This window comes from Oryza glaberrima, chromosome 9 (assembly GCF_000147395.1).
Source record: "Oryza glaberrima chromosome 9, OglaRS2, whole genome shotgun sequence".
Taxonomy (NCBI): domain Eukaryota; kingdom Viridiplantae; phylum Streptophyta; class Magnoliopsida; order Poales; family Poaceae; genus Oryza; species Oryza glaberrima.
The window spans coordinates 3,102,808-3,129,182 of record NC_068334.1 but is presented as its reverse complement, the minus strand read 5'-3'; the positions used below and the strand labels follow the sequence as shown (position 1 = coordinate 3,129,182).

General features: G+C 41.1%; 3 protein-coding genes and 1 long non-coding RNA gene across 4 annotated transcripts; 2 read left to right on the top strand and 2 right to left on the bottom strand.

Moving 5' to 3' along the window:
* The first annotated feature begins 421 nt into the window (after positions 1 to 421).
* On the top strand, positions 422 to 5,897 carry LOC127784583 (FRIGIDA-like protein 3). Its single transcript, XM_052311916.1, has 4 exons — positions 422 to 577; positions 994 to 2,046; positions 3,648 to 3,817; positions 5,247 to 5,897. The coding sequence occupies exons 2-4, from the start codon at positions 1,005 to 1,007 to the stop codon at positions 5,661 to 5,663; spliced, it is 1,629 nt and encodes a 542-aa protein (XP_052167876.1). The 5' UTR covers positions 422 to 577; positions 994 to 1,004; the 3' UTR covers positions 5,664 to 5,897.
* Positions 5,898 to 7,774: 1,877 nt separating this feature from the next.
* On the bottom strand, positions 7,775 to 10,278 carry LOC127784585 (uncharacterized). Its single transcript, XR_008019555.1, has 3 exons — positions 9,429 to 10,278; positions 9,224 to 9,345; positions 7,775 to 7,856 (listed from the first exon to the last, which is right to left on the bottom strand). It is a non-coding gene; the product is annotated as an uncharacterized LOC127784585 (long non-coding RNA).
* Positions 10,279 to 15,037: 4,759 nt separating this feature from the next.
* On the top strand, positions 15,038 to 19,931 carry LOC127784582 (FRIGIDA-like protein 3). The gene is made up of 4 exons (XM_052311915.1): positions 15,038 to 15,227; positions 15,510 to 16,575; positions 17,808 to 17,977; positions 19,274 to 19,931. The coding sequence occupies exons 2-4, from the start codon at positions 15,522 to 15,524 to the stop codon at positions 19,685 to 19,687; spliced, it is 1,638 nt and encodes a 545-aa protein (XP_052167875.1). The 5' UTR covers positions 15,038 to 15,227; positions 15,510 to 15,521; the 3' UTR covers positions 19,688 to 19,931.
* Positions 19,932 to 21,895: 1,964 nt separating this feature from the next.
* Positions 21,896 to 25,442, bottom strand: LOC127784584 (fasciclin-like arabinogalactan protein 2). Its single transcript, XM_052311917.1, has 2 exons — positions 24,969 to 25,442; positions 21,896 to 22,887 (listed from the first exon to the last, which is right to left on the bottom strand). Exons 1-2 carry the CDS (start codon positions 25,311 to 25,313, stop codon positions 22,033 to 22,035), a joined length of 1,200 nt encoding a protein of 399 aa, XP_052167877.1. The 5' UTR covers positions 25,314 to 25,442; the 3' UTR covers positions 21,896 to 22,032.
* Positions 25,443 to 26,375: the final 933 nt, after the last annotated feature.

Genomic DNA, 26,375 nt, shown 5'->3' with positions numbered 1-26,375 from the left:
AATTATAATTTCAAAAGAAAAATATTTATGAGAAGAGAAATTCGGAAGAGAAAAGAAAAAGGAGAAAATAGACGAGATTGAAAGGATCAGAAGAGAATTAGGATGATCGGGAGAAAAAAGAAAAAGGGAAAGAGAAAAAGATGCCGATCGAGGGGTGGGCTAGTGCGGCACCAAGTGGGGGTGAGGATGAGGTGACGAGATTGTGTGGACTAGTTAGGTTGGGCTGGTATAATATTTATTCTAGACTCATCTCGAATCAGAAATGTCAACCAATAATCAACTCAAATACGAAAAATGTATGAAAATTTCGGACGGAAATGTTTTTATTTTTTTATAACTTAGGGATAAGGAAAGAAACAGAGACGTAGTAGGGATTAGGTGATTGAATAGTAGTGAAAAAAAAAAGAAAAGAGGAAATATCTGCTGGCCAAAATCATTGTGTCCTCGCCTGAGGGTGTCCCCATCCCATCCCGTCGGCTGGGCGTGGAGGTGGAGTCCCGTGTCGCGAGTTCGGCCGCCGCTGCCCTGCGCCGATCTCCATCCCCGTCGGTTGTCCTGCTGCTTCCGCCGCATCCTGGTGAGTATCCATCCTCTTTCTCGTTCATCTCTACCCACCCACTTTTTTCCTTGAATTTCCCTGCGTTAATTCTAGCTTCTCTTCCAGATCTGGAAGCTTCTTTTCTCTCAATTTTGCTCACCTTACAAATAACAGTTTGTTTGTTCCCCCAAAAAAATTTACATCACAGTATACCATGTCCCACGTTAGATCCGTCCATGGGTAGATGATGTTGCCATGTTCTCCGATTTGTGTGCAATAGCGTATAAAATTCCCTTCAATGTTCCTTCATCCATGCGCAGGAAGAAATTAACCGAACCATTTTAGTGAGATATTGCGTAGTTTCGATGAAGTTTTTGCTGTACTGTGCGGGGATTTGTTTGCAGTGCTATTTGGGTTGCGCGAACCAACAGCTTCCGTTGTTTACTCATTTGCAGGAGCTGCCGCCATGTCCGACATGGAGTCCATGACAGCCCTTATGGAGTCTACAGGCTCCAAGCTGCAGCTGCTTCAGCGTGCATTTGCCGAGCTTGAGAGCCAGAGTGCTGTTTCATTGAACTTAAAGTGGAAGCAACTTGAGGACCATTTCCATGGCCTTGAGCAGTCGCTTAAGAAAAAGTTTGATGAGCTGAAAGAGCAGGAAAAGGAGTTCGAGGAGACAGTCACGAAATCGGAGCAGATGCTTGAGCAACAAGAGGCTGCTGTCATGGCAAAGGAACTGACTTCTCTTGAAAGACTGCAGCAGAAAAGGGATGCTGCGTTGGCTATGATCTTCGGCAAGTCAAAGCTGAACTTGTCTATGCCTGTAATCAACCCAATCAGCAAATCTGTGAGTAACAATGCTGTGTTAAATGGCAACATCGCTAGCCTGTGGCCCAAACCTGCAACTGCGCATGGTGCATACCTGCAAGATGGAAACACTGCTGTGAAGCCTCGTTCTCAACTTGTTATCCTCTGTGAAGAAATGAATGTTAACGGGCTTCATAAGTTCATATCAGACAATCGCAAAGACTTAACATCCATCCGTGAGGAAATTCCCGTTGCACTTAGGGGAGCAACTGATCCATATGGCTTGGTGTTAGCTTCTCTAGAAGACTTCTATTTTGGAGACAATCTTATATTGGATGGTAAAAAGGATGGAAACCTTCTGGGTGTACGGAGGACGTGCCTCATGTTGATGGAATCACTTGCTCAGCTGCAAACTGATGCTACTACTGGTTTCATATCAAAAGGCCAAATGCTTACTGCTAGTATTAAGGAGAGAGCGAAAAAGATAGCGCTTGAGTGGAAATCCAAGTTGGATAGCCTTGACTTTGATGCTAGCAATGGGAACTGCCTGGAAGCACATGCGTTTCTTCAACTCCTGGCTACCTTTGCTATATTTTCTGAATTTGCGGAAGACGAGCTGTGTAAGCTTCTCCCATCAGTCAGTCGTCGTCGCCAGACACCTGAGCTTTGTAGAATACTTGGGTTGTCACAGAACATGCCAGGTCAGTGCTATCATGGATTAATCATGCACCTAGTTCCGTTATGTATTGACCATAGGGGTTTTCTATTTGTCATTGTCACTCAGATTGCTAGAGAGCTTATTCTTACCACTTCAACATTTGTTCATATATGAATAGACTATATCATTGGATTTATTTTCTAGTTAGTGGCGGCAGCGAGAATATACCTAGAAGTAATCAATATTGCGACATTGCTGTTTAGATGATTTATATGGAAAATCTGAAGGCTGCTACTTATGTTTTAGTGGCTGCACATCTTAAACCCACTATCTAGTATCTGTATTGTTCTTACTGGCAACAAAATTCGAGCAGCTTCTAACGCTGCGTTCGAATTATGGACTTTCCTCTCATGCACGAAAAACGAGGGTGGTTTATTAGCGCATGATTAATTAAGTATTAGCTAAAAATGAAAATTAGATTAATATGATTTTTAAAGCAATCTTCCTATATATTTTTTTTGAAAAAAAAATAAAGTTTAGCAGTTCGAAAAGCATGCGTGCGGAAACGAGGTAGTAGAAGTTGGGAAGGGGGAAGAAAGAACACCCTAAGGCTGTGTTTGATACTTGGGGTTGGGAACCCAACTCCACCGCACAGAAAACGGAGCGGTCCATTAGCGTGTGATTAATTAAGTATTAGTTAATTTTTTTTTCAAAAATGGATTAATTTGTTTTTTTAAAGAAACTTTCGTATAGAAACTTTTTGCAAAAAAACACACCATTTAGCAGTTTGAAAAGCGTGCGCGCGGAAAACGAGGGAAAGGGGTTGGGAAACTTGTGGAAAGAACGCAGCCTAAGCATGCTAGTGCATGGTCTAACCAGCTCAATTCAGGACTCAGGAGATCTTAATGTCACAGGATGTTAGTTACTAACTTCCGAATAATATATGTAATTGCATATAGTATATATTGGATATATTGGATTATAGCAAGCTAATACGACTTTATTCAATCCCTTTTTGGTTGAATTTGTCCTCCCGTTTGATTATTTACTGGGATGTGCTGTTGTGCATCTCTTTTAGAAAAAAAAAACACATATATGAGTATTGTGGTTAATGTTATGTAGTGGCAAAATGCATTAGACCTTAAAAGATGAATCAATCAAGAGTTGGCACCGACATGGTTTTGAAATATATAACCGTGGAATTGAACGATTCAACTTTTATGCTGGCGCTGATTTACACATCTATCAATTTGCCTAAGATTTTAAACTTTCTCAAAGAGTTGTACAGAAGCAAGGCCCTAGTTCGTGATATGTTGTTACAGCTTGTATAGCTCCAGCAATTAAGCAATCTAAAATTATTATAATCACATACATGAATGATGATTTTTGTATGGTTTGAACAAGCATATTGCTTATTGTTTAGCTGCTGCTGTATCTGCTTTTGTTTTGACAGTTTCAACAGTCATTGCAACTGAACATTATTTTTTGTGCAATATTTGTTTGCCTCACCCTTTGCTCCATTCTTTTAATTTTGTCTTTCGTCTTTTGTGCCTTTTCCCCTCTTGCATGCTCTTTTCGTTTTTACAAGTCAGCAACATTTGTTCATGACAATTAAGTCCTCATGTTCATGTTTCTGGACATCAGGTGTCATTGGAGTTTTGATTGAAAATGGGAGAACTATTGATGCAATTAATTTGGCTTATGCATTTGAGCTGACTGATCAGTTTGAACCAGTCGAATTACTGAAAGCTTATCTGAAGGAGGTCAAGAGTATGTCACATGTCAAGACCGGAAAGATGTCTCCGGGAGTACAGGTACACTTTTTTCATTTCAATTTTCAGAGTTCAAGATCCAAGTCGGGAGCTGAGTAACCCTGGTCTACTTTGGTTCAACAAAAAGTGCATTATTTAATTTGGATCCAAAAATTATCATTCAGAATTTCGAAACTTGAAATTCTGTAAAAACTTAGTATTAAATCATTGTAAGTCTCTCCTTGAAAATTGAAGTTGAAGCGTCTTAAAGACAAGATTACTTGTAGCTTGTAGCAATTCTGTTCGATAGATCAGTTGGCATGCACTTATTTAGTATTCGTTGCCAAGCATATAATATCCATTAATACAATAAAAGAAGATTTTTGTGCAAATCATTATAATATTGCACTGGAGCAATAAATTCGTTCACTATATTCTAGTGTTTTCATGCTCATTTTTCCTGTAGCACCATGACATCCTGCCATGATGATCCATGAAATGCTCCTTATGCTGCATACCTCAAAATGGCAGCCAAAATTAGGATAAGGAGATTGTGCCATAACTTCCTGTTCCTGGGATTGACTAGTTTGGATGGGATTTTGCCTAGATCCAGGGAAAGGAATCTTGCATATTACTAATTAAATTTGTACCAATTCTCTTAAGGAGATCTGAACTACATGAAAGTTCATTTTCTTCAGCTCTGCATTCCTTTCCCACCATAACCAAGGTTTATCCAGATTTTTTTTAACAGGGAACCTAATCGTTAGATTATGTTTTAATAGTTTGCTCGGTGTACTTCTTAATTTCCTTATTCTGGAATACTACCTCCGTCCTAGAATATAAGAATTTTTAGGGTTGAACACGGTTATTAAGAAAGTAGGTAGAATTAAATGGGAGAAGGTTGTGATTGGATGAGAAGTGGAGGTTGGTGGGGAAGTTGAATGGTGGATGGTTGTGATTTGTTGGGAAAAAAATATTGGTAGATAAGTTGTTATTTTTTGGGACGGAGGGAGTAAAGTTAGCAAATTATTTAGACGCCAATCAGCTTCAGTATAGAAGCTTGAATGTCATTCTGAAGAACTTGAATAATAATAATATCTCGACCCTTAGGGGAGAGACATCCTGAAGGCATCTCATTTGAGGTCGAGAAAAGGCCCTGAAAGCTGGCTAACCCATACGGGGACTTTTTGTTGTCTTGACCCGTGCTTTAGGGGAACATGCAGAGGGCCTTTTTTTTTCCTGAGAACCAGGGTTCGAGCCCTGGTTGGTAGCCTCACAACTGGAGGACTTACCATGTTTTCAAGAACTTGAACAATAAAGAGCTATCTTATCTTGCAAGATATTAAGCTAGTTGCCTGCTAATTTTACTTTCTCGAGTGGCGTAATTAATATTCTTTCTCTTCTTGCTGGTCTGTGCATTCTTGAGCATATCTGCATGCATTCCTAATTGTTATGTTTTGTATTACATCTGATGAATTATCATATAATGCAGAATGAAATTAATGAACGCGAGTTGTCTGCCTTGAAAGCTGTTATCAAATGTATTGAGGAGCACAAACTTGATGAGAAATATCCTATCGACCCACTTCAGAGAAGAGTCATCCAGCTAGAGAAAGCCAAGGCAGACAAGAGGAGGGCTGTTGAAGCTGGAAAGCCACAGTCTAAGAGGCCTCGTGCCAACGGATCAGTATATGCGCCACATATTACTAGCTTTTCTGACAAAAGCTTCTACCAGGCCGCTGCGCCACAGAGGCATTCCTACCCTTACGAGAGGCAGTATGTATATGGTGCTGAGGCCCATCATCACCCAACAATGATAAGCTCAGCTCCCTATGGCATGTCACCTGCCCACACAACATACTATGGTAATGGCTATCAGGTTCAGTACCAGGTACCATATATCCACTGATGGAGAGAGCGCCGTGTCCTCTTTCCTAACTATGTAGCTTTTAACCTGCTACTATGTGTTGTAGTTGTATCAATCCACTAGTTAGACTGCCTAGCTGAAATTAGTTCGACCACTCCTGTGTGTGCTGAGTGGCCAGTGTGAAAATCTGTTAATTTCCCTGACGACTTATGACATAATTTACTCCTAATGTTTAGTTAAATAATTTGCTTTTGTTTAATATAAGGAGTTGAGATAGTCCCAGTACCGAAGATTTTGTGTGTTGCATGGTGGAAATGTCCATTACAATGCTTTCTGTTGCATTGGAAGCAAAATGGAGTTACCCTTTTTTCTCAGATGCAAGGTTTACAAATTCCACTGCAAAGCTTTGGATGGGAACATGTATCCTGTGGTTTTCTAACATGTGATTTGTTTTCAGTAAAAATTGGTCTAAACTATTTTGTATTTGTTTTCTGCTTTCCAGTTGGTTTCCCCGTCTTTACCCTCATCCATTTTAAAAATTACAAATACAAAAAGTTTATATATTTAAATTTGTCGACATTATTTTGACATCCAGACACTATGGTGATGCAACTAATGTTTGGTTCCAAATTTCCCATAGCATAAACGTTGTACTTTGTAGTCGTAAAATTCACTTTGATGTTAGATTGTGAGTTGTGACTAGTAGATGGCTGTGTTCTTTCGAGGGTGTTGGGAACCCTTCTCTCTGTCACGCTCGGAAATTCACTAGTAATTTCCGAACTAATTTGTGCATTAAATCCTCGTTCAGGAATCAGCCGAGGTATACAAACTGACAATTTAATATACAGATTCATCAATATAATAACGTTACATACTTGCAAAAGAAAAGAAAACTGCAGTGGAATTACGGTCTAGCGAAGCTCCGGCTCCACTCCCACAGGCAGCTCAACTGGGGTATAAGCCAAACATCTTCTCCTTCGCAACTTGTCTTCAACTGATGTTTGATTGATTATTGCAAGGTGAGCATATGACATACTCAGCAAGCCACACAACAAATATGCAAGTACACAGGATACCAAAGGATGGCATAATATAGGGCTCATTTGCAAAAGCAGCATTTAGCAAACATTTAAGAGTAGTAAAACAGTAGAGTAATTAATCATCAATATTAATCAATCACTAAACAGCACATCCATGCTGCATAGGCCCAACCATCCTGAACAACCATACCCGGCTGTACAGATCTATCTCCAAACCAGGAATGTACCATTCCAAACCAGGAGCTAATCAAATTATTACCAGTTATAGCATCATTTATTATGGTGAGAAGTGTGAGACTAATCACGAAAGACATTGTTAGACCCGTCCATAACCGCGGGCACGGCTATTCGAATAGTTTTACTCTGGCCAGAGATGTACCACTGTACCCACAAGACACAACTCCACAATATGTCACCATATCATCATGTGCCCATGCTGAACATGTCACCATTTGTGTAGTTGTGACAAGACCCCTCGCATAACTCAACCCAAAGCAGTGCACCGTTCCTAGATCGTAGTCACCCCCTCAAAACCAGAGGCATGGACTCCCCAGCGACCCCCGTGGGCTTATCTCCACCACTTCTCAGTCTGGTGCTCCACAATGAGCCTTGCTATACAAAGTGTCCAGCCGTTGCCCATTCTGGCTTGTGGTTGGCACGGTTAATGTTTCACAACCGAAACTCGTGAACCGGTCCTTAATTGTCATGAGCACGACCATCAAAACCATGTGCTCACAACCCACCATTATCAAGTTTTAGTTGGCACATTAATTAATTAACCAATCACGATTGACCATCGTGAGCTATCATTAAGCCATCATTAAATAATAGTGAATCATACGTTATCCCATTTATATGAGCTAATGTCTCTAAGCATGGCTAAGCAATTATGTCTAACATCTAGCTGAACCAATATATAAAGCTCAACTAGTCAAATTATAATAACCCAAGGTATCAAGGAATAGAGTAATCAATGCAAACAGGCCATAACAAAGGAATAAGTTCACACCACCCGGTGACATTCGAAAATAAATGCACAGTTGAAATAAATAGAGAATTTAAATATAGGATCAACATGCTCAAAGGAATTGTGTTTGGGATCTGTGTGACTTGCCTTGCAATAACAGGTCTTCAATTAATCTTCTTGAATACTTCCGATGCACTTACGATCCTTCGAAACGACGGAAACGACAAGCTAACACGCAAAACGAGGAAAAAGACTAATAAAAACCAAATAAACAATACATATAAAGTAAACAAATATGTAGGTCATAATTTTAGATGAATTATGGGCCTCATTCTGACTTCATATGAATTAATTATGAATTTTACAAGATTAATTCCAATTAATGCCTATTAAAGAAAAGACTATTCCAAATTAATTAAACAATTTACAAAAGATTTATAACTGAGACAAAAGATTAAAGCAACCTCCGGAAATAGATTAGATTATATTTGGTAGATGACATATATTAAAAAGAAATAATATGCCACTGAAAAGAGAGAACGGATTTATATCGATTTTGGACGGCTGAGATTAATCTTGACCGAGAGTTGACCAAGATCGGATGGCTTGGATTGATCTGGCAAGCGAGCCTCACGAGATACCGACTCAACAAGTCAATTCTACGTGACACGGGATCTCCCAAATGATCAACCAAAACCGGCGAACGAAACTGGCGGCTCTGAACGGCTCTAAACTAAAGGACGACTCCACACAGACGAACGAATGAAGCACGGGGAACACCTCGTTCGAACGAACGAGCGAACGACTCAACAACGGCTGCGGCTAAACCGGTGGGCTAGACACGATTCACAGTAAAGCCCCGGTACGACAAACGATAGGCCGATAGGAATTTAGGGATGCACCTTAGGCTTTGCAACTCGGCTACCGGGCAACGGATCGAACAAACCACAACAACGACAACGCGGGATAGCGGCGGCTAGGTTTAAGTGACGCACGGCCGCGACACACTATAGTAGCAACGGCACGGCACGACACAACACAGCACGGCGACCAGTGGCTCGGTGGTTGCAGTAGTGGGACGGCAGCAACTTGGCACACACGAGCAGTGGCCAAACAGCAGCTAGCGGTCAAGCGGTAACGCACAGCAGGAGCAACACGACTGTGGCAGGGAGGGCACAACGGCGGCTAGGCGACTAGCGCAGCGGCGACGGCAAGCAACAACGGCACAACCGGTAGCGACGGTGCACAGGCTAGGGCAGCAGCGCGGCGAACAACAACGCAACGGGCACGGCTGCGGCTGCGACGAAGCGGCTTGGCAAGCGCGGCCGATGGGTTGAAATCTAAACCAAGGAGACAAGGATAAACGTCTCACCGATCCAAAACGATCGGAGAGGGAGGGATGATGACAACGTTCCGATAGCAACACATGGAGACGACAACGCTAGACAAACCACGGATTAGATTATATTGGATTAAGACCCTAGGGAAAAACCTACACCGGCGAACGGCATGGGAGCGGCGGTTGCCGGCGAACAACGGCACAATAATGCAAACGGAGGGCACCGGGAGGAAGAGCGCGAGACGACAGTCCTTACCAACACTTACGCGATGACGGACGGCGACGGAAGATGGCCGGCAACAAGCTTCGAAGGGCGGCGAGGTACTGTCCATGGCGGCGACGATTTTCCGGCGACAACACATGAAGATGACGACGACACTAGGGCCAAATTAGATTAGATTGGATCAAGACCCTATGGATAAACTACACCGGTGAACGACATCGGAGAGAGGAAAGCTCACTGAGGGGTGGCGCGACGATGGAAGATGACGGCAGACGGCCGGCAGCCAGATAGAGGCGGCGACGGGGTCGGGTCAGCGATGGCGGCGACGTTTCAGCGATCTTCGGCGAAGAAAAACCGATGGCCGGGCTTCACCTTGCTCCTGCGAACCCAATGGAGTCGACGGCGACCGAGGGTGACGACGGACGACGACAAACGGCGTGACTGAAGATGGAACAGATCGGCTTCACGGTGACGACGGTGCTCCGATGGCTTACGTCTTTGCGGAGGTGGCTGCCGGGTTTCTCCTCACTGCTGCGATGCCGACAGTGGATACGGCGAGGTCCGGCGACCACGGAGTCGACGGCAAAACTTCGCCGGAGATCAAAACATGGCAACGGTTCGGCCTTCACGGTGACGGCGACTTCCGGCGGGGTTCGGCGCAAAAGAACGGGTGGCCGGGGTAGAGCTCTTCACTGCGAAGCCGAGGGAGGTGGCGGCGCTGACCGGCGACGGCCGGGGCGACGGCGAATGGCGGCTGGAGCAGCGGCCGGAGGTGGAGAGAGAGGGAGAGCGTGGGGAGAGCGTTTCCGGCGACGGCGGAAGACGGGACTTGAGGGGATGAGTAGAGGACGACTAGGGGGTCCTTTATATAGCCATGGGAGGCCGGGATCGAGCCCACAACGACGGGAAAAACTCGGGAAAGTTTAGATCTTCGCCGGAAAAAGGAAAGGTTGAACCGCGAAATCGGAAAGGATTTCCATATAAACTTTTGGGGATTTCTTGGGGAAAAGGAAGAGGAGATTGAGAGGATTCCATTCCCGCAACCAATTTGGAAATAGGAGCAACGGGGAGGTCGGATTGGTGGGAGGAGGCGGCGGCAACAGGAGACGGCACGGCTGGCTCGGCTCTGGCTGGAGGATGACGATGGAGTACTGTAGCGCCAGGGAGGTCCAACAGACTTTGTCTGGGCTGAGAGGAAGGGAGAGGGGAAAGGAGGGAATGGGCTGGATTCGGCCCAAGCTGATGAGGAGGACTTTTATTTACTTTTCCAAATAAATTAACCAATGAGATGATCTTTCAATTGTTAAAAATACTTCCAATGCTCAAATAATTCCAAGAAAAATCTTGAACATACTTGGACACTCAAAGTATTTAATATAATAATATCCATATCATTTAATGATTAATTTATTATTTAAATAATTGCTAAACTATTCTTTGTATTATTAACATTAGGAATTGAGCTCCGAAAATTCCGAGAAAATTTCAGAGAGTATAATTAATCATGGAGAATTTAATAAAAATTAAATCCAACCATACTTTATATTTAGGAAATTTTATTTCCCACATTTAACTTCACTTGTAAATTAATGAACATTTAATATAAATTCTATTAATAATTTATTAAATAATTTATAAATCCTGAAACGAAATTCAGACTGTGACACTCTCCTAGCACACAAAATGAAGCGGCGGATTAACACATAATTAATTAAGTATTAGCTTAAAAAATTGAAATAGATTAATATGATTTTTTTTAAAATAAATTTTCTCTATTTAAAAAAATATATTATTTATTAGTTTGGAAAGGAAAGCGAGAGAGTAGAAGCTAGGAAAGTGTCCCAAAGAATACAGTCCAGATCAACATGGCCTTGAACTATCACCGAAGTTTGTGTTTCACTCTTAATTGGATAAAAATCACCATCAACTAAATATTTTTGTATATTAATTTTTGCCTAGCTGACATGGATACGAGCTTGCTATTAGCGACTATGTCCGAACTACACCATATCACCTATGCTCTCTATTTCATATTATAATAAGTAGTTTTAACTTTTTCTAGTCAAACTTTTTAGAAAATATAGCAACATTTCAAATTGTATTTGTTAACTTAGTATTGAGTGGCACCCACAATGTTTGATAAAAGAATTTTGGTTACGATTTGTGGGGGATTTCTTGTTTTTATGCAAGTAATGGTGAATCGTTGCTTAATATGAGTCACAATGTTGCTTAGCACCTGCGATCGCAGCATTCAGAGTGGTATTGAGCCATGCCGACACCAACATTATGTCTTCTGTAATGGTGAAATTCTTTGATCTCTTGTTGTTTGGTCTAGAGGACACCCCAATTTCTGTTGTGTTTTGCTGCTCTCTAGCCTGAGGACTTGGTTGTGGCCCTTTTTTTTTTTAACAAATTGGTCATTTTCAAAAACTTATTTCGAAACTAGTCCCTATAAAAAACTTCAACAAAAAATAGGCCGTAGTCTCAGCGCCATAGACCTTGGCGCTGAGTTATAACGTCTCAGCGCCGCTCTAATGCAAGGTGGCATGAATTTGCTGAGTCAGAGGTCCTGACGATTTAAATAGAAGCGCAAGCATCATAGTGTAGCAAAACAGTTATAGCCTAGTGGTTGATGTCTCAAGCTGTGAGGCATAGGGCTCCAGGTTCGAATCCTGGTATCCCACCTTAACATTTTTTTTTTATTTTGGGTTTTTTCCTTTTCTCTTTTTTGTTCTCTCGACTACTCACTCTTATTCTTTACAAAATGACAGTTTCGTTTGTAAATTTGTTTTATTTTGAATTTGATTTCAAATTTCAGTTTAAGTTCTCAATTGCCATATAATATACCACTTGAATATTTTTTCCAAATTCAAAAAAATTGCAATTTAAACATATCTTTTGAAGATAGTATCACGAGACAAACAGAAGAGAAAAAATAAAGAGTGAGAGAGAGAAGAAAAAGAAGAAGAAAAAGAAAAAAATGGGTTTTTTTTCTCTCGACTACTCACTCTTATTCTTTACAAAATGACAGTTTCGTTTATAAATTTAAAGAGTGAGAGAGAGAAGAAAAAGAAGAAAAAAAGAAGAAGAAACAGAAAAAAAAAAGGGAGAGATGGGGGGTCGAAAGAAGAAAAAACGAAGAAAAGAAGAAGAAAAGAAAAAAAAATGGGGGAGATGGAGGATCAAACCGTGCACCATAGGGTTAGAGTAGAATCCTGCTACCACTATGCTTGTTGAGTTGATGAAGCTGAATGCCTCCACAGCAATTTAAATCATCAGGACCTCAGCGCCAAATATGATGACTCAGCAAATTCATGCCACCTCAGATTTGAGCTTAGCGCCAACGTTGTTGGCGCTGAGAGCGCCAAGGTCCATGGCGCTGAGTTCACGGCCTATTTTTGGTTGAAGTTTTTTGCAGGGACTAGTTTCGAAATAAGTTTTTGAAAAGGACCAATTTGTTAAAAAAAACGGTGGTTGTGGCGGCTCCATTTTGGGGAATTTTTTTGATTTAGATTCTAATTTGCTACATCAATGTCTGAACCCAACAAACCAACGTAGGTGTCCATCAATTCATCTAGCAAGAAAAATCATAGCAGCATACAAGTGGTAAAACATGTTGAAGGATACAAATATATTACATTGTGAATCTATCAAATATTAATTAAGAGAGCCATCAATGCGAGCAGTGCTTTTGCATACGTAGCAGGTCGATGACCACATTCACCACCCTAGAATCCATCGCCACCTCTAGATCGGTGCACCCTTCCTCTCCACTACCACCATTCCGCCATGGCTCCACCCTCATTCTGCCATGGCTCTACCCTTTGAAGCCCTGCCACTACCACCATCGCTGAAAAAAAAGTAAAGGGAATATAGGGACTCACCTACGCCGGCTAGTAATGATGACAATGATGGACGAGGCATTGCTCGGTCGATCTGGATGGGGCGGGAGCTCGGTAAGAAGAGAGCAACACCAAAGTTGTCGTTTCTCTTTCCAAGATAGCACACATGCTAAATTTAAAGATAGGGTTGGTGCATCTACTAGATTAGCTGCTGATGTTATTGCTATTGATGAGGGACGAAATAGATAAGCAAGCTGCTGGGAATGCTCTAAGCCCGTAAGTGTCATGATTAGCTGGTAAAGAAGCTGATGTGTTATCCGTGAGTAGAATGATGGGTTTTTTGTCCGGAAATCATGTGTTACAAACTGTTTTAGATCTTGGTCTAAAAACAAGCTCAATCAAATTTTTGACTAGGAAATGGTGCAAATCATATCAAAGGTTCAGATTGTTCCTCAGGATAATGAGGACAAACTCTATTGGATTCCTACTTCTTCAAGAGCATTACTTCAAAAAGCAATTATAAGCAGGTTTCTAATATTTCTCACTTCCAGTTCGTTTCCACTACAAGGAGCGGATAAAATTTTGGATATTCTCGGCACGCTTTTCAAACTACTAAACAGTGCGTTTCATGCGAAAATTTTCTATATGAAAGTTGTTCTAAAATATCAGATTAATCTATTTTCAAGTTTGTAATAATTAAAACTCAATTAATCACACGTTATTACCACCTTGTTTTGTGTGAAGCACTTAATCTTTATCTTGTCTCCTCTAACATCACCTCTTTACAGCGTAATCTCCTTTTGAAAACTTGGTCCACTAAATACATTCCTTCTAAAGTTAAAACTTTCATTTGGAGACTAATTAGACAAGCTCTTCCAACGGCTGCAAATCTTCACTCAAAAATTTTGGATATTCCTGATTTTTGCTCCCGTTGCAATGATGCTGAAAATGAAGTTCATCTTTTCTTCCGCTGTGCTTTTGCAAGACTTACTTGGAAACTTTAAGAACTCTCTTTTCACAATCTCATTATTGACTCAATGCAAAATGTTTCTAATATTATAGCATATTTGCTTGCAACTAATAATTCTGAAAACAGCCTTCAAAAAGTTCCAATCCTTCTTTGGTTTATTTGGAAAGCTAGAAATGATCATTATTTCAAGAAAAAAGAATGGGAGCCTTTGCAAGTTTGTAATGTAGCAAGCGCTATGTCAAAGAATTATATTTCAGCCTTGTCTAATGAGAATGATAATGAAACTATTCCAATCATAGATGAATTCTACTGTTTCTGTTAATTTGTTGCCAGTAACTGGATATTTCCTTGACGCTTATGGGAAGGATAATATAACAAGGTTTGGTCTTTTTTCTACATGACTCTATAAATCATCATTTCATCTTTGTGCATGCCAAATCAACTCTTTGTGTCGCCAATTCAGGCGGAACTTGCAGCTTTTAAGCTTGATACCTTCATTTGTGATTTCCTTCAAATTACAAATCCTCCCTATTTTTTCAAGACAATCAAGAACTGGTGCTCTTACTTCAAAACTCTAATAATATCAATCATAACCATCACTAGAGCCTTTTGCCTTTGCTTGCACAATTACATAACTTTTCAGGTGGAGCTTCTTTCAACGTCAAATGGATCCCCAGAGATATAAATAAAAGGGTATCAAATGGTTGACTACTAGTCTAAAAAAGCCAAAGAATCCAAATATGAGTTAGCAGCTCTAAATTGCTAAAATATTAGTCATGCTTGTAATAATAATACTTGTCCTACAAAGCAACTTATGCAAGCTGCTCCTTGGAAAGACAATTGTGTATCTCTTGTGCACATTTTCCTTCTAATGTTTAAATAAAAAATTACTAAGATGTAAAAACACTGTTTTTAGAGCACATGGCAAACCGCTTTTCTGCAGACCGAGGAGTAAAAAGACTATCACTGACAGATGGGACCCACCAACCATTGTCTCTCACTCTCTCCCCTCTGCACCGCAGCTTCTCCAATCCGTCACTTTCCCCATCCCTCCCGCGAAAAGCAGACAGACGCCCACAACCCACCACCACGTCTAGGGTTCCGCCGCTCCTCCGGCCGCCGCCGCCGACCCCCCTCGATCTCCTCACCGAGCCGCCATAAGTGGTGGCGGGGGCCGGGGAGCGAGCATCCGTCCGTCAACGCACATCGTCACTGCTGCTTCCTGGTGAGCATCCATCCGTTTCGCATATCCTCTTTCTCATCCCTCTCTACCCACCCACTTTTTCCCCTCGAATTCGCGTCAACCCTAGCTTCTCTTCTAGATCTGAAAGCTGCTGCTTTTCTTTCAATTTTCTATTCTTAATACGAATAACAGTTTCGTTTGTTCCCCAAAAAAAGTTTGGGATGAATCCCCATGTCCCACGTTAGATCCGCCCCTGGTTTTATGTGCGGTATTGTTGTTTGTGGTATGGGTACCAACAGCTTTCGTTGTTTTCACCTTTTGCAGAAATCTGCCACCATGTCCGACATGGAGTCCATGGCTACACTTATGGAGTCCACAGGCTCCAAGCTGCAGCAGCTTCAGCGTGCATTTGCAGAGCTCGAGAGCCAGAGCGCTGTTTCCTTGAACTTAAAGTGGAAGCAACTGGAGGACCATTTCCATGGGCTTGAGCAGTCGCTCAAGAAAAAGTTTGATGATCTGAAAAGGCAGGAAGAGGAGTTCGAGGAGACGGTTGCAAAGTCAGAGCAGATGCTGGAGCAACAAGAGGCTGTTGTCGTGGCAAAGGAACTGACTTCTCTTGAAAAACTGCAGCAGAAAAGGGATGCCGCGTTGGCTGTGATCTTTGGCAAGTCCAAGCTGAACTTGTCTACGCCTCTTATCAACCCAATCAGCAAATCCGTGAATAACAATGCTGTGTTAAATGGAAACATCGTTGGTAGTCTTTCTGTTAAGTGGCCCAAACCTGCAACTGCGCATGGTGCATACCTGCAAGATGAAAACACTGCTGTGAAGCCTCGTTCTCAACTTGTTGTCCTCTGTGAAGAGATGAATGTTAACGGGCTTCATAAGTTCATATCAGACAATCGCAAAGACTTAACATCCATCCGTGAGGAAATCCCCGTTGCACTTAGGGGAGCAACTGATCCATATGGCTTGGTGTTAGCTTCTCTAGAAGACTTCTATTTTGGAGACAATCTTATATTGGATGGCAAAAAGGATGGAAACCTTCTGGGTGTACGGAGGACATGCCTCATGTTGATGGAATCACTTGCTCAGCTGCAAACTGATGCTACTACTGGTTTCATATCGGAAGGTCAAGTGCTTACTGCAAGTATCAAGGAGCGTGCAAAAAAGATTGCTCTTGAGTGGAAATCCAAGTTGGATAGCCTTGACTTTGATGCTAGCAATGGGAACTGCCTGGAAGCACATGCGTTTCTTCAACTCCTGGCTACCTTTGGTATATTTGCTGAATTTGCACAAGATGAGCTGTGTAAGCTACTTCCCTCAGTCAGTCGTCGTCGTCAGACACCTGAGCTTTGTAGAATACTGGGATTGTCCCAGAACATGCCAGGTCAGTGCTATCATCGATTAATAATGCAGCTTGTTCCATTGAGCATCAATAATAAATGGAATTTTCTATTTCTCTTTGTCACTCAGATGTTTAGAGAACATTCTGACCACTTCAATAATTGTTCATATATCTATATATCTATACCATGGGATTTATTTTCTAGTTAGTGGCTGCAGCAAGAGATGCCTACAAGTAATCAGAATTGTAGCATTGCTGTTTAGATAATTTGTATGGAAAATCTGCAGGCTGCTACTTATAATTTGGCAGCCGCACACCGAACCTCACTATCTAGTATCTGTATTGTACTTAGTGGCAGCAAAGTTTCCACAGCTTCTAAGCTATGTTATATACTCAGTTGAGGTCTTAATTTAACTGAATGTATTTACTAACTTATAAATAACATATGTGATCATATATTCTGGAGCATAACAAGCTAAGAGGACGTCATTCAATTCGCCGACCTTGCCCTTGAGCTTGATTACATACTGGGATGTGCTTTTGTGCATCTATTTTAGAAAAAGAATAATACGAATATCTAAGAAATATGGTTAATATTATTAGGAGGCAAATATGCATTAAACAAAAAAAGATAACCATTGAAAGATTTGCCACCCGCATGGTTTTGAAACAGTATTAACCTAGACGCTAGTCAGTGGTCGGTCAATGACTAGCGGCTGTTGACTAGTTAGTAACTAGTCGGTGGTTCCAATATGTCCAAAAATAAAATATTGCTCAAAAGTAGCTAGCCATTTAACATGTTTTATAGCATATTTTCAGATCAAGTACTGACTATTGATTATTGAGAAGTATAAGACTGACAATTTGATAAGCTGCATGAGGTGAAGGCGAGAGAGCACGTGGCGGCTCTTGACTGCTCCAGACCTGTCATGGGAGGGAATAACCATAGGACCTTTCCCACCCCTCTTATCCCACCCGTTTAGCCCAAATTTTCAGTCCATGCCACTTTTCTGTTTCCTAGTTGACCTGTTTAACCGACTAGTCACTTGACTAATATTGATCAACTTGAACGTACTAGACCGATTTTAACCAACTCATTCACCTTTTACCCCCTGACCTAGGTGGATTGTTGCTGACTAGTGACTAGTCACCGAGGTCCCTTTGCTCCATACTTTTAATTTTGCCTTTCTTCTTTTCTGCCTTTCTGCTGCTGCATGTTCTTTTCGTTTTTACAGGTCAGCACATTTTCTCATGAGATATTTTCTTGATGTTAGGTGTCATTGGAGTTCTGGTTGAAAATGGGAGAACTATTGATGCAATTAATTTGGCTTATGCATTTGAGCTGACTAATCAGTTTGAACCGGTGGAATTACTGAAAGCCTATCTACAGGAGGTCAAGAGTGTGCCACATTTCAAGACTGGAAAGATATCTCTGCAAGTACAGGTGCACTTTTTTCATTTCAATTTTAAACTGTATGATACCCTGTAAATTTTCTTTCACAGAACCAGGGTTCAAGATTGAAGTGGGAAACATAGTAATCCTGGTCTGCTCTGATTTTCTTTTTTTTAAAAAAGGCATGGTTTAATTTAGTTCCATTTTTTCCCTCGAACACGCAGGAGGGAATTTAGTTGCGAAAATTATCACTAAGAATTTCAAAACCAAACACTAAATCATTGCAAGTCTTCCCTTAAAAAAAATCAATATACGCCTGTAAAGGCTGAGTGAAAATGGAGTCGAAATGAACAGGATTGCTTGTAGATTGTAGCAATTCTGTTCGATGGATCGGTTGCCAGTTGGTGACACATGCATTCATTCTCTAATTGAATACGATAAAAGTTCTTTTTTCGTGAAAATTGCGACAATATTGTGCTGGAGTATTTGGACTGAAAGCAACTTGTTCTCTAGTATTCTTTCATGTGGCACCATGACATCCTGTCACTACAATCCACAAAGGGCTCCTCATGCTTCATACCTAGTATAGAGATTGTTCCAGAATTTCCTTGGATTGACTAGTTTGGATGGGATTTTTCTTAGATCCATGAAAGTGAATCCCGTGTAGAACTACTAGTTACACCAACTCTGTTAAGAAGCTCTGAACCACATGAAAGTTTATTTTTTTCAGCTCGTGGCCCTTTGCCACCATAAACAAAGTTCCAGTTCTTTTTTCTAACAACAGGATAGCTTAACAGTCTTTTAGGAGATTATTTAGTACTTGCTCTGTTTTTAACTCTAAGCTAGTTTCACCTGTGCAACTGTTTGAACTTTCTAATTATGTTGTGTGATCCAGCACTCCAGCTGATCGTGTTTGAAAATTTCCTGATATAAATGGTAATGAGACATTTGGCCCTTTCAGCAATTGAATTCAGCTACTTTGATTCATTAGGTTCTATGGCTGTCAAGTCATATACTGTAATTGTTCACTCAGTATACTTATTTGATTTATTTATCCTGGAATAGTTAAAGTACGGGGTTTGATCATATCATAAAGTTAGCAAATCATTTAGCCACCAATCAGCTTCAATGTAGAAGCTGCAGTGCTGTTCTGAAGAACTTGAATAATAAAGAGCTACTTTAGCTTGCAAGATACTATTCAGCTATAGTTGCTTGCTACCTTTTCTTTCTTGTGTGGGTAACAAATATTTTCTCTTCTTGCTGGTCTGTACATTTTTTTAGCATATCTGCGTGCATTCCTAATTAATTGTGATTGTAGTATATCTGATGAATTACCATATTATTCAGAATGAAATGAATGAACGAGAGCTGTCTGCCTTGAAAGCTGCTATTAAGTGTATCGAGGAGCACAAACTTGATGAGAAATATCCGATTGACCTGCTTCAGAAAAGAGTTATCCAGCTAGAGAAAGCTAAGGCAGACAAGAGGAGGGCTGTTGAAGCTGCAAAGCCACAGTCTAAGAGGCCTCGTGCCAATGGATCCGTATATGCGCCACATACTAGCTTTCCTGACAAAAGCTTCTACCAGGCTGCTCCGCCGCAGAGGCATTCCTACCCTTATGAGAGGCAGTATGTGTATGGTGCTGAGGCCCATCACCATCCCACAATGATAAGCTCAGCTCCCTATGGCATCTCACCTGCCCACACAACATATTATGGTAATGGCTATCAGGTTCAGTACCAGGTACCATATATCCACTGATGGAGAGAGCGTAATGTGCTCTTTCCTAACTATGTACTAGCTTTTAACCTGCTGCTACTATGTGCTGTAGTTGTATCAATCCACTAGCTAGACTGCCTAGCTTAAATTAGTTCGACCACTCTTGTGTGTGCTGAGTGGCCAGTGTGAAAATCTGTTAATTTCCCTCACGACTTATGACATAATTTACTTCTAATGTCTAGTTAAAATAATTTGCTTTTGTTTAATATATAGCCTATGGCATATATATGTTGGAGTTGAGATAGTCCCAGTACTGCAGAATGCTGGAATTATGTGCTCTGCTTGGTGGAATTATCCACTAATTCCTTTCTGTTGCACTTGAAACAAAATTGTTGTCCCAAATCTTTTTATTTGATGATGGTAGATTTTTGTATTTTACGAGTTCAACTGCAAAGCATTGGATCTACTATTTCAATGAGTGTGCCTGGAGTCCAATCGACTCAAATAAGTAACTGTTAGTTCATATTGAGGTTACTAATCAAATACAGAAAATTAATCATGGTAGAATATCAGATGACCCCTGGATAGTATAGTACTATCTCACCAATCATGTCATTTAATTCCTTTATTTTTTTTGTTCTGTACAACTCTGCCAAACATTGGCGTTGAGCCGTTGAATTCTTATTTGGGGTGGCACGAATTTGCTTATTTGCTTTGTCATTGGAGCTCAGTATCATTTAGATTGGTGCTGATCTTCGTTCTTTCTAAAACCAGGGTTTACTTGCATTAAGCAAAGTATAGCTTAGCGTTAGATGGTTTTGGCTCCCAACTATAGATTTGAACCCCACCCTCATTTCTACAATTAGTTTTTTTTTCCCAGAAATAAGGTTCTTGAAAGGGCCATAATGCCAAAATTTTAGCCTATATAAGCCTGATAGATTAGGCTCCAATGGATGATACATGGTAGTACTACCTTCGTCCAGTATCATATAGATACTGCTAGCATTTAAATTTTGTCCTATAATATAATAACTACTTCCACATCTACTTTTTCATCTTAACCAATCACAAATTCGCAACTCTCTAATTTAAAATCACCCTCATTCCTTAATTTCTTGAAAAAGAAGTGCAGAAGCATGTCCAATATTACTTCACATTCTAAGCTAATCACAATCCTCTAATTTAAAATCACCCATTCTTTAATTTCTTAAAAAGAAAGTGCATAAGTCTCTACAGTATAGGACAGAGGGAGTACATAAAAAAAGGGAAGTGCACAAGTCCTGGACAGAAGGAGTACATTTACCACAGAGGGTGTCGCATGTTAGAGTGTGTTTGGTTTGGTGAATGATGTTGGATGGGAGATAGACCGTCTGATTTTTTTTTGTTATGTTTGGATAAAGAGCAGGGTGGATGGGGCAACCCAAAAAAGAAAATATTCTCTTAATATGTTGGATGAGTAGATCCGGCTAATTTGGCTGAATAAAGCCATCCATGTTTTAGTTTGGGTGACGTGGCCTATTCCAATTAGATGTGGTTGGTTTAATTTTCTGTTAACAAGCTTCAAATGTTTTTTCCTCCTGAACTATTTTTCTAATTTGTAATCCGATTATACTATTATACTAATTACAATTAAATCTCTAGTTATATTTTGATAAAAAAAACAAATGTGCCATACTAAATTGTGGCTTATCCCATTCATGCTATATCTCTCTAAACAAATAAGAAATTGGAATCATCCTATCCATACAAACCAAATAAAAGTTGGATCATTGTATCCAACAGAGCATGGATGACCATATATTATCCATGTATGGCTTTGAAGCAAACGCACCCTATGTGATGGGATGTGATATAGCACGAAGAACATAGAACATTAAGATACTGAGCAAATATACCATGTTGAAATCAATTGCCAATTATACCCCTTAAAGAAAAGGCAAATAAACGAAAATTGACTAAGACATCTATATATATATATATAAAGTTTTCGCAACTAATGTTGTCACGAAGAAACAAAGAAATACATAATTCTATATAGCTTATCCAGAGGGGGAAATCCTAAGATAAGTATAATAAAAGTGTGGTTCCAACCGTTCTGTTTCCTCTTCAAAGAATAGAAAAAAGAATCTTTTTTTTAACTAAATTTGACGCTGTTCTTAATTATGATGAAATCATTCTTAGCTTTTTCCGTGGATTATGGACAACTATATTAATTACAAAGTAATTACATCAAACCACCAACAGAAAGAAAGAAAAAACTCAAAGAACTACAAATCATTCACACATCTATGTTTCTTATTTGTAATTGACCAGCCATACCAAAAAGGAAAAAAAAAACAAATTCGACACACTCTGCTCTGTAGAGTGTAGATTGACTGACTCATGCATCAAGCCATTAGCATCAATGCTGCTACGGCGGCGGCCGCGGCGGCGGTCACCCACCGGGCGAGCGGCGCCGGAGCGGCGGCGCCCTTGTGGGCTTTGACGTCGCCGGAATCGTCCGACGAGTCGTCGCTGCTGTCGTCGGCCGCCGACTTGTGCTTCTTGGACGGCTCGGGCGCGGGCGCGGGGGCCTCGACGACCTTGTAGAGCTCCTTGGGCTTGAGGAACTTGGTGACGGCGTAGACGGCGAGCGGCTCGGCGTCGCCGACGGTGGCGGTGACGGCGGAGTTGACGACCCTGGTGTCGAGCGTGACGGTCTCGCCCTTGTTCTGGACGTCGTAGCTGTAGTCCTTCTTGGACTCGCTGGCGGTGGCGAGCGTGGTGACCATGCCATTGTTGGACTTGAGGAGCTGCAGCGAGAAGTAGTCCGGGACGGCGTGGTAGAGGAGGATGGCGGTCTTGGCCTTGGCGGTGAGGTTCTTGTAGGAGGGCATGAAGGCGGCGACGGCGGCGTCGATGGGGCAGAAGAGGGTGAGGCCGTTGTCCTTGGTCTCGTTGACGGCGCGGAAGACGTCGGCGTTGGCGGCGAGGAGGCCGGCGAAGGACTTGCAGTACTTCTTGGAGAGGAGCTCGGTGAGGTTCACCGGCGCCGGCGGCGGGACGGGCGCCTCGGCCTCGGAGGAGGACAGCACGGAGCTCACCTGGAGCACGGAGATGTCGTAGGGGATCTCCTTCACCGACTTCACGTACCTCGACGGCTTCGCGCTCTCGTCCGCGTCCTCCGAGATGAAGTCGATCTTCCCGCCCTTGTGCGACGTGATGTTCACGTACCCCGTCGTCCCCGGCGCCGACCCCGTCGCCTGCATGCAATTTTATTTTCATTCATTTCAATTAATTCATCATCGCGGTTATTATTTAATTAATCATCGTGATTATTATTTAATTGTATTACAAATGGACGGATCACGTGGAGCATGAAAATAACAAAATTTGTAAACACTGGCTGTAAACTTCATTAATTGGTTCAAAAGCACAAATTAAAGAGTAGTAGAAAATTGGATTAATTATCTTTGAACTTCATCAACACCGAAATCCGAAAGCAAATAATACTGAGGGCATGCATTTTTGTGTTCAGACTAAGGTGGTATTCTTGTAATTGTGAAATATGATCTGTCCATATGACAAAATAGACGTTGAGTCTCCATTGACAAATAATATGATCTGTCCAGGATGGCTCAATTAATTAATGAGTATCATATTTTTTTTTCCAGAGAAGGATGGGGAACCTAATCGTGGATGATGGATCCTCTGTGATTTGTGTTCATGATGAGTGATGACTGATAAGTGCGTATGCAAGGGCCCACAAAATCAATCATGCAATTAGGTATGGGAAAAATAGGGAGTGAGCTTGATAATGTTGAGAGCAACTGGATGCATGAAATTCCAATCCTAGCTAACCAACCAACCTTGTCGGTGGAATGGGTACCACGTGTTTTCTTAGTCATCTTGGGCCCACCACTGGGCTTAGCTGTTCTTCAGTGACCTGGCACCCAACGGCATGCATGTGTGGATTTTGGAATTTCTAGTTGTATATGCATCGCGCGCATGACAAAACTTTGTCAAAAAGTTTTATGGCAACTTGATGGTGCCATTCAAACAGCTCCATTAATTCCACTTAATTGAATTAAGAACATCCCTACTATAATTAATACGGTGAAATATATACTCCCCCAATTTCTTAATATACGAGGCTGTTGATTTTTTTAAGAGATGTTTTACCATTGGTCTTATCTTAAAAAAAATTATGAAATCAAGAACATTCCTACCACTGCGACTTGATTTACCTCCAAATGTTCTTTAAGTGTGACTTATATTTTTTTATGTTTAAACAAAAATGTTAAAAAAACGAATGGCCAAATGTTTATCAAAAAGTTAACGACATCATATATTAAAAAAGGGAGGTAGTATACGATGGAAACCGCTAACAATTTTTTTTACAAAAAATATTACAAAATGATTCTGAACCGGCATGCTTGCATTGCATAATGATGTAAACTTTCGAGATTACACTTCCAAACAAAATGAAAGCTGAGCTTAGTTACTTGAATAACCCATGAGTAATACTTTAAGTTAACTAGTGCATAAATCCACCTATTTTTTAGATGATGAGTGTCTAAACCCACACATATATATGATCTGAACTTACATTAATTAAATCTATAACAATATAGACTTGATTCACACGTATACTCCTCGTCTTGGATTTCGTGACCAAATTAAAAGGTCAATATCTGGCTAACCAGTTTTTGTAATCACGAAGCTATATTGACATGTGGGCTTAACTAAGTTTAAATGTACAATTAGCCCACTTGCATGGAGAAAAACCATATAAGTATAGTGAGCATGTAGTTGCACAACAATTAACTCTGCCATGTACTGTGTTATCTCTCAACTAAACGTTGAACCTCTCGATTAATTTAGTACCATGGCGAAAATTTCGGGTCCACTTGAATTTCTTTAAATTTATTCTAAACTTGTTGAAACGGGAGTATTTCAAATTAATTGATATTTTTTAAAAAATAAAATCTTAATCAGAAATACTTTGTTCAAGATGGCAATAAGATCTCGCTTAACATTTTCCCCCAATGACAAGAGAAATTAAAGAACCCTGTCTATGAAAATAACAGCACCGGCCCTATCAGAAGGTGGATTTATAATACAGTACAGTAGTAACCAAGAAAATAAATAATTAGCTGTATGTACGTGATCAGCTAGCTTGCATGTTCGATAACACGTGGGTACTGTGGTAGTACTAGTACGTACCTAGCTATAATTAATTAATCAAACAATTAAAAAACTAATAATGATAGCTAGGTAATTATACTCTCGTTAATTATGTAAAAATACATGTGATTAATTAGGTGAAGTGCCATTAGTTTACCTGGAACATGGAGGAGGAGGCGGTGGCGCCATGGGAGAGGGCGTGGAGCTTCTTGGAGCCGTAGTAGTCGACGAGGATGTGGAGGGAGAGGATGTGGCGGATGGTGGGGAGGGTGAAGTGGTCCAGCGACGCCATCGCCGAGTTGTCCACCGCCAGCACCGTGATCGTCTGCCGCCGGTTAATGTCGTACGCCAGCCTCGTCTTGCTCAGCATCTCGTTGAACTTGGAGAACTCCGGGTGCGCCGCCAGGATCTTCGTGATGTTGTAGCTCTTCCCCTCCACCGCCGCCGCCATCACCGCCACCGCCACCGCCACCGCAACCACCCACAACCTCGCCGCCGCCATTGCCACCGCAGCTACAGCCTACAGAGAAGCTAGCTAGCTAGCTAGAGAGAGAGAGAAGAAGAAGCAGTGTGGCATGCAGCGCGAGTGAGTGAGAGCCTGAGAGGAGGGGTATGTATGTAAATGTAAGGCATGGCGGGAAGAAGGGTGGTGGGTCGCTGTGGAGGTGAGATGCATGGAGAGAAAGGGTTGGAGTAATTTACGCAACTGCCACGCTCCGGTGCCCTGTCGCTTTCACTCTTATATTTAATTGCTCCGTTCCTTCCTCCTGTGTTTGGTTTTTCTTATTGGTCTTAATTAGGGGTTCATAATTATTTATTATTACTGATTGACTTAATTGGGAATCTCGAGGTGTGCTAGCTAGATTTATGTGGAGGGCAAACCGACAGTTCACTTCTTACTTCAGCATATATACAAGCAACTAGCCAGGGACTTTCATCTTCAGCTATATATACTATGTACTTTTGGACTAGCTTAGGGCATGCCATCCGCAACGGTTGAAAAATGCTGTCGCCAACGGCTTAGTGAATGGATAGTGCCATTTGGTCGATGAACAACATCTCTAACAGTTGGTCCGATCACCCATTAAAGATCTGCGTACAAGTAACGGTTCGATTGTTTTGTTTCACACACGAGTGATTTAAGATAAAATATTTCAGAAAAATATACAAAGTGCTCGCCATCATGACTGCTGATACATTCACTATTACAGAACTTCTTATAGGTATCGGCTCATAGATGTCGGTTAAACAGAAACCGACGCCTATTCTAATTTAATTTGTAGGTGCTGGTTATAACATCCAACTAACACCTATAGAGATATAGAGAGATTGCTATCTGGCGCGCACCCTCCACCGCGCCATGCGTCTTTTTTTTTAGCGATTTTTCCGTGTGTTTTCCCTTTTTTTTCGCAATTTTGTTATTTTCTTTTTGCTCTTTTTTTCTGATTACTTTTTTAAAAATTTTCAGCACACGTGTTTTCAAATATTTTGTGTTAAAAGTTTTTAAATCAAATCATGACTTGAAATTTTTAATCCGTAACTTAAAATTTTCAAATTTAGACTT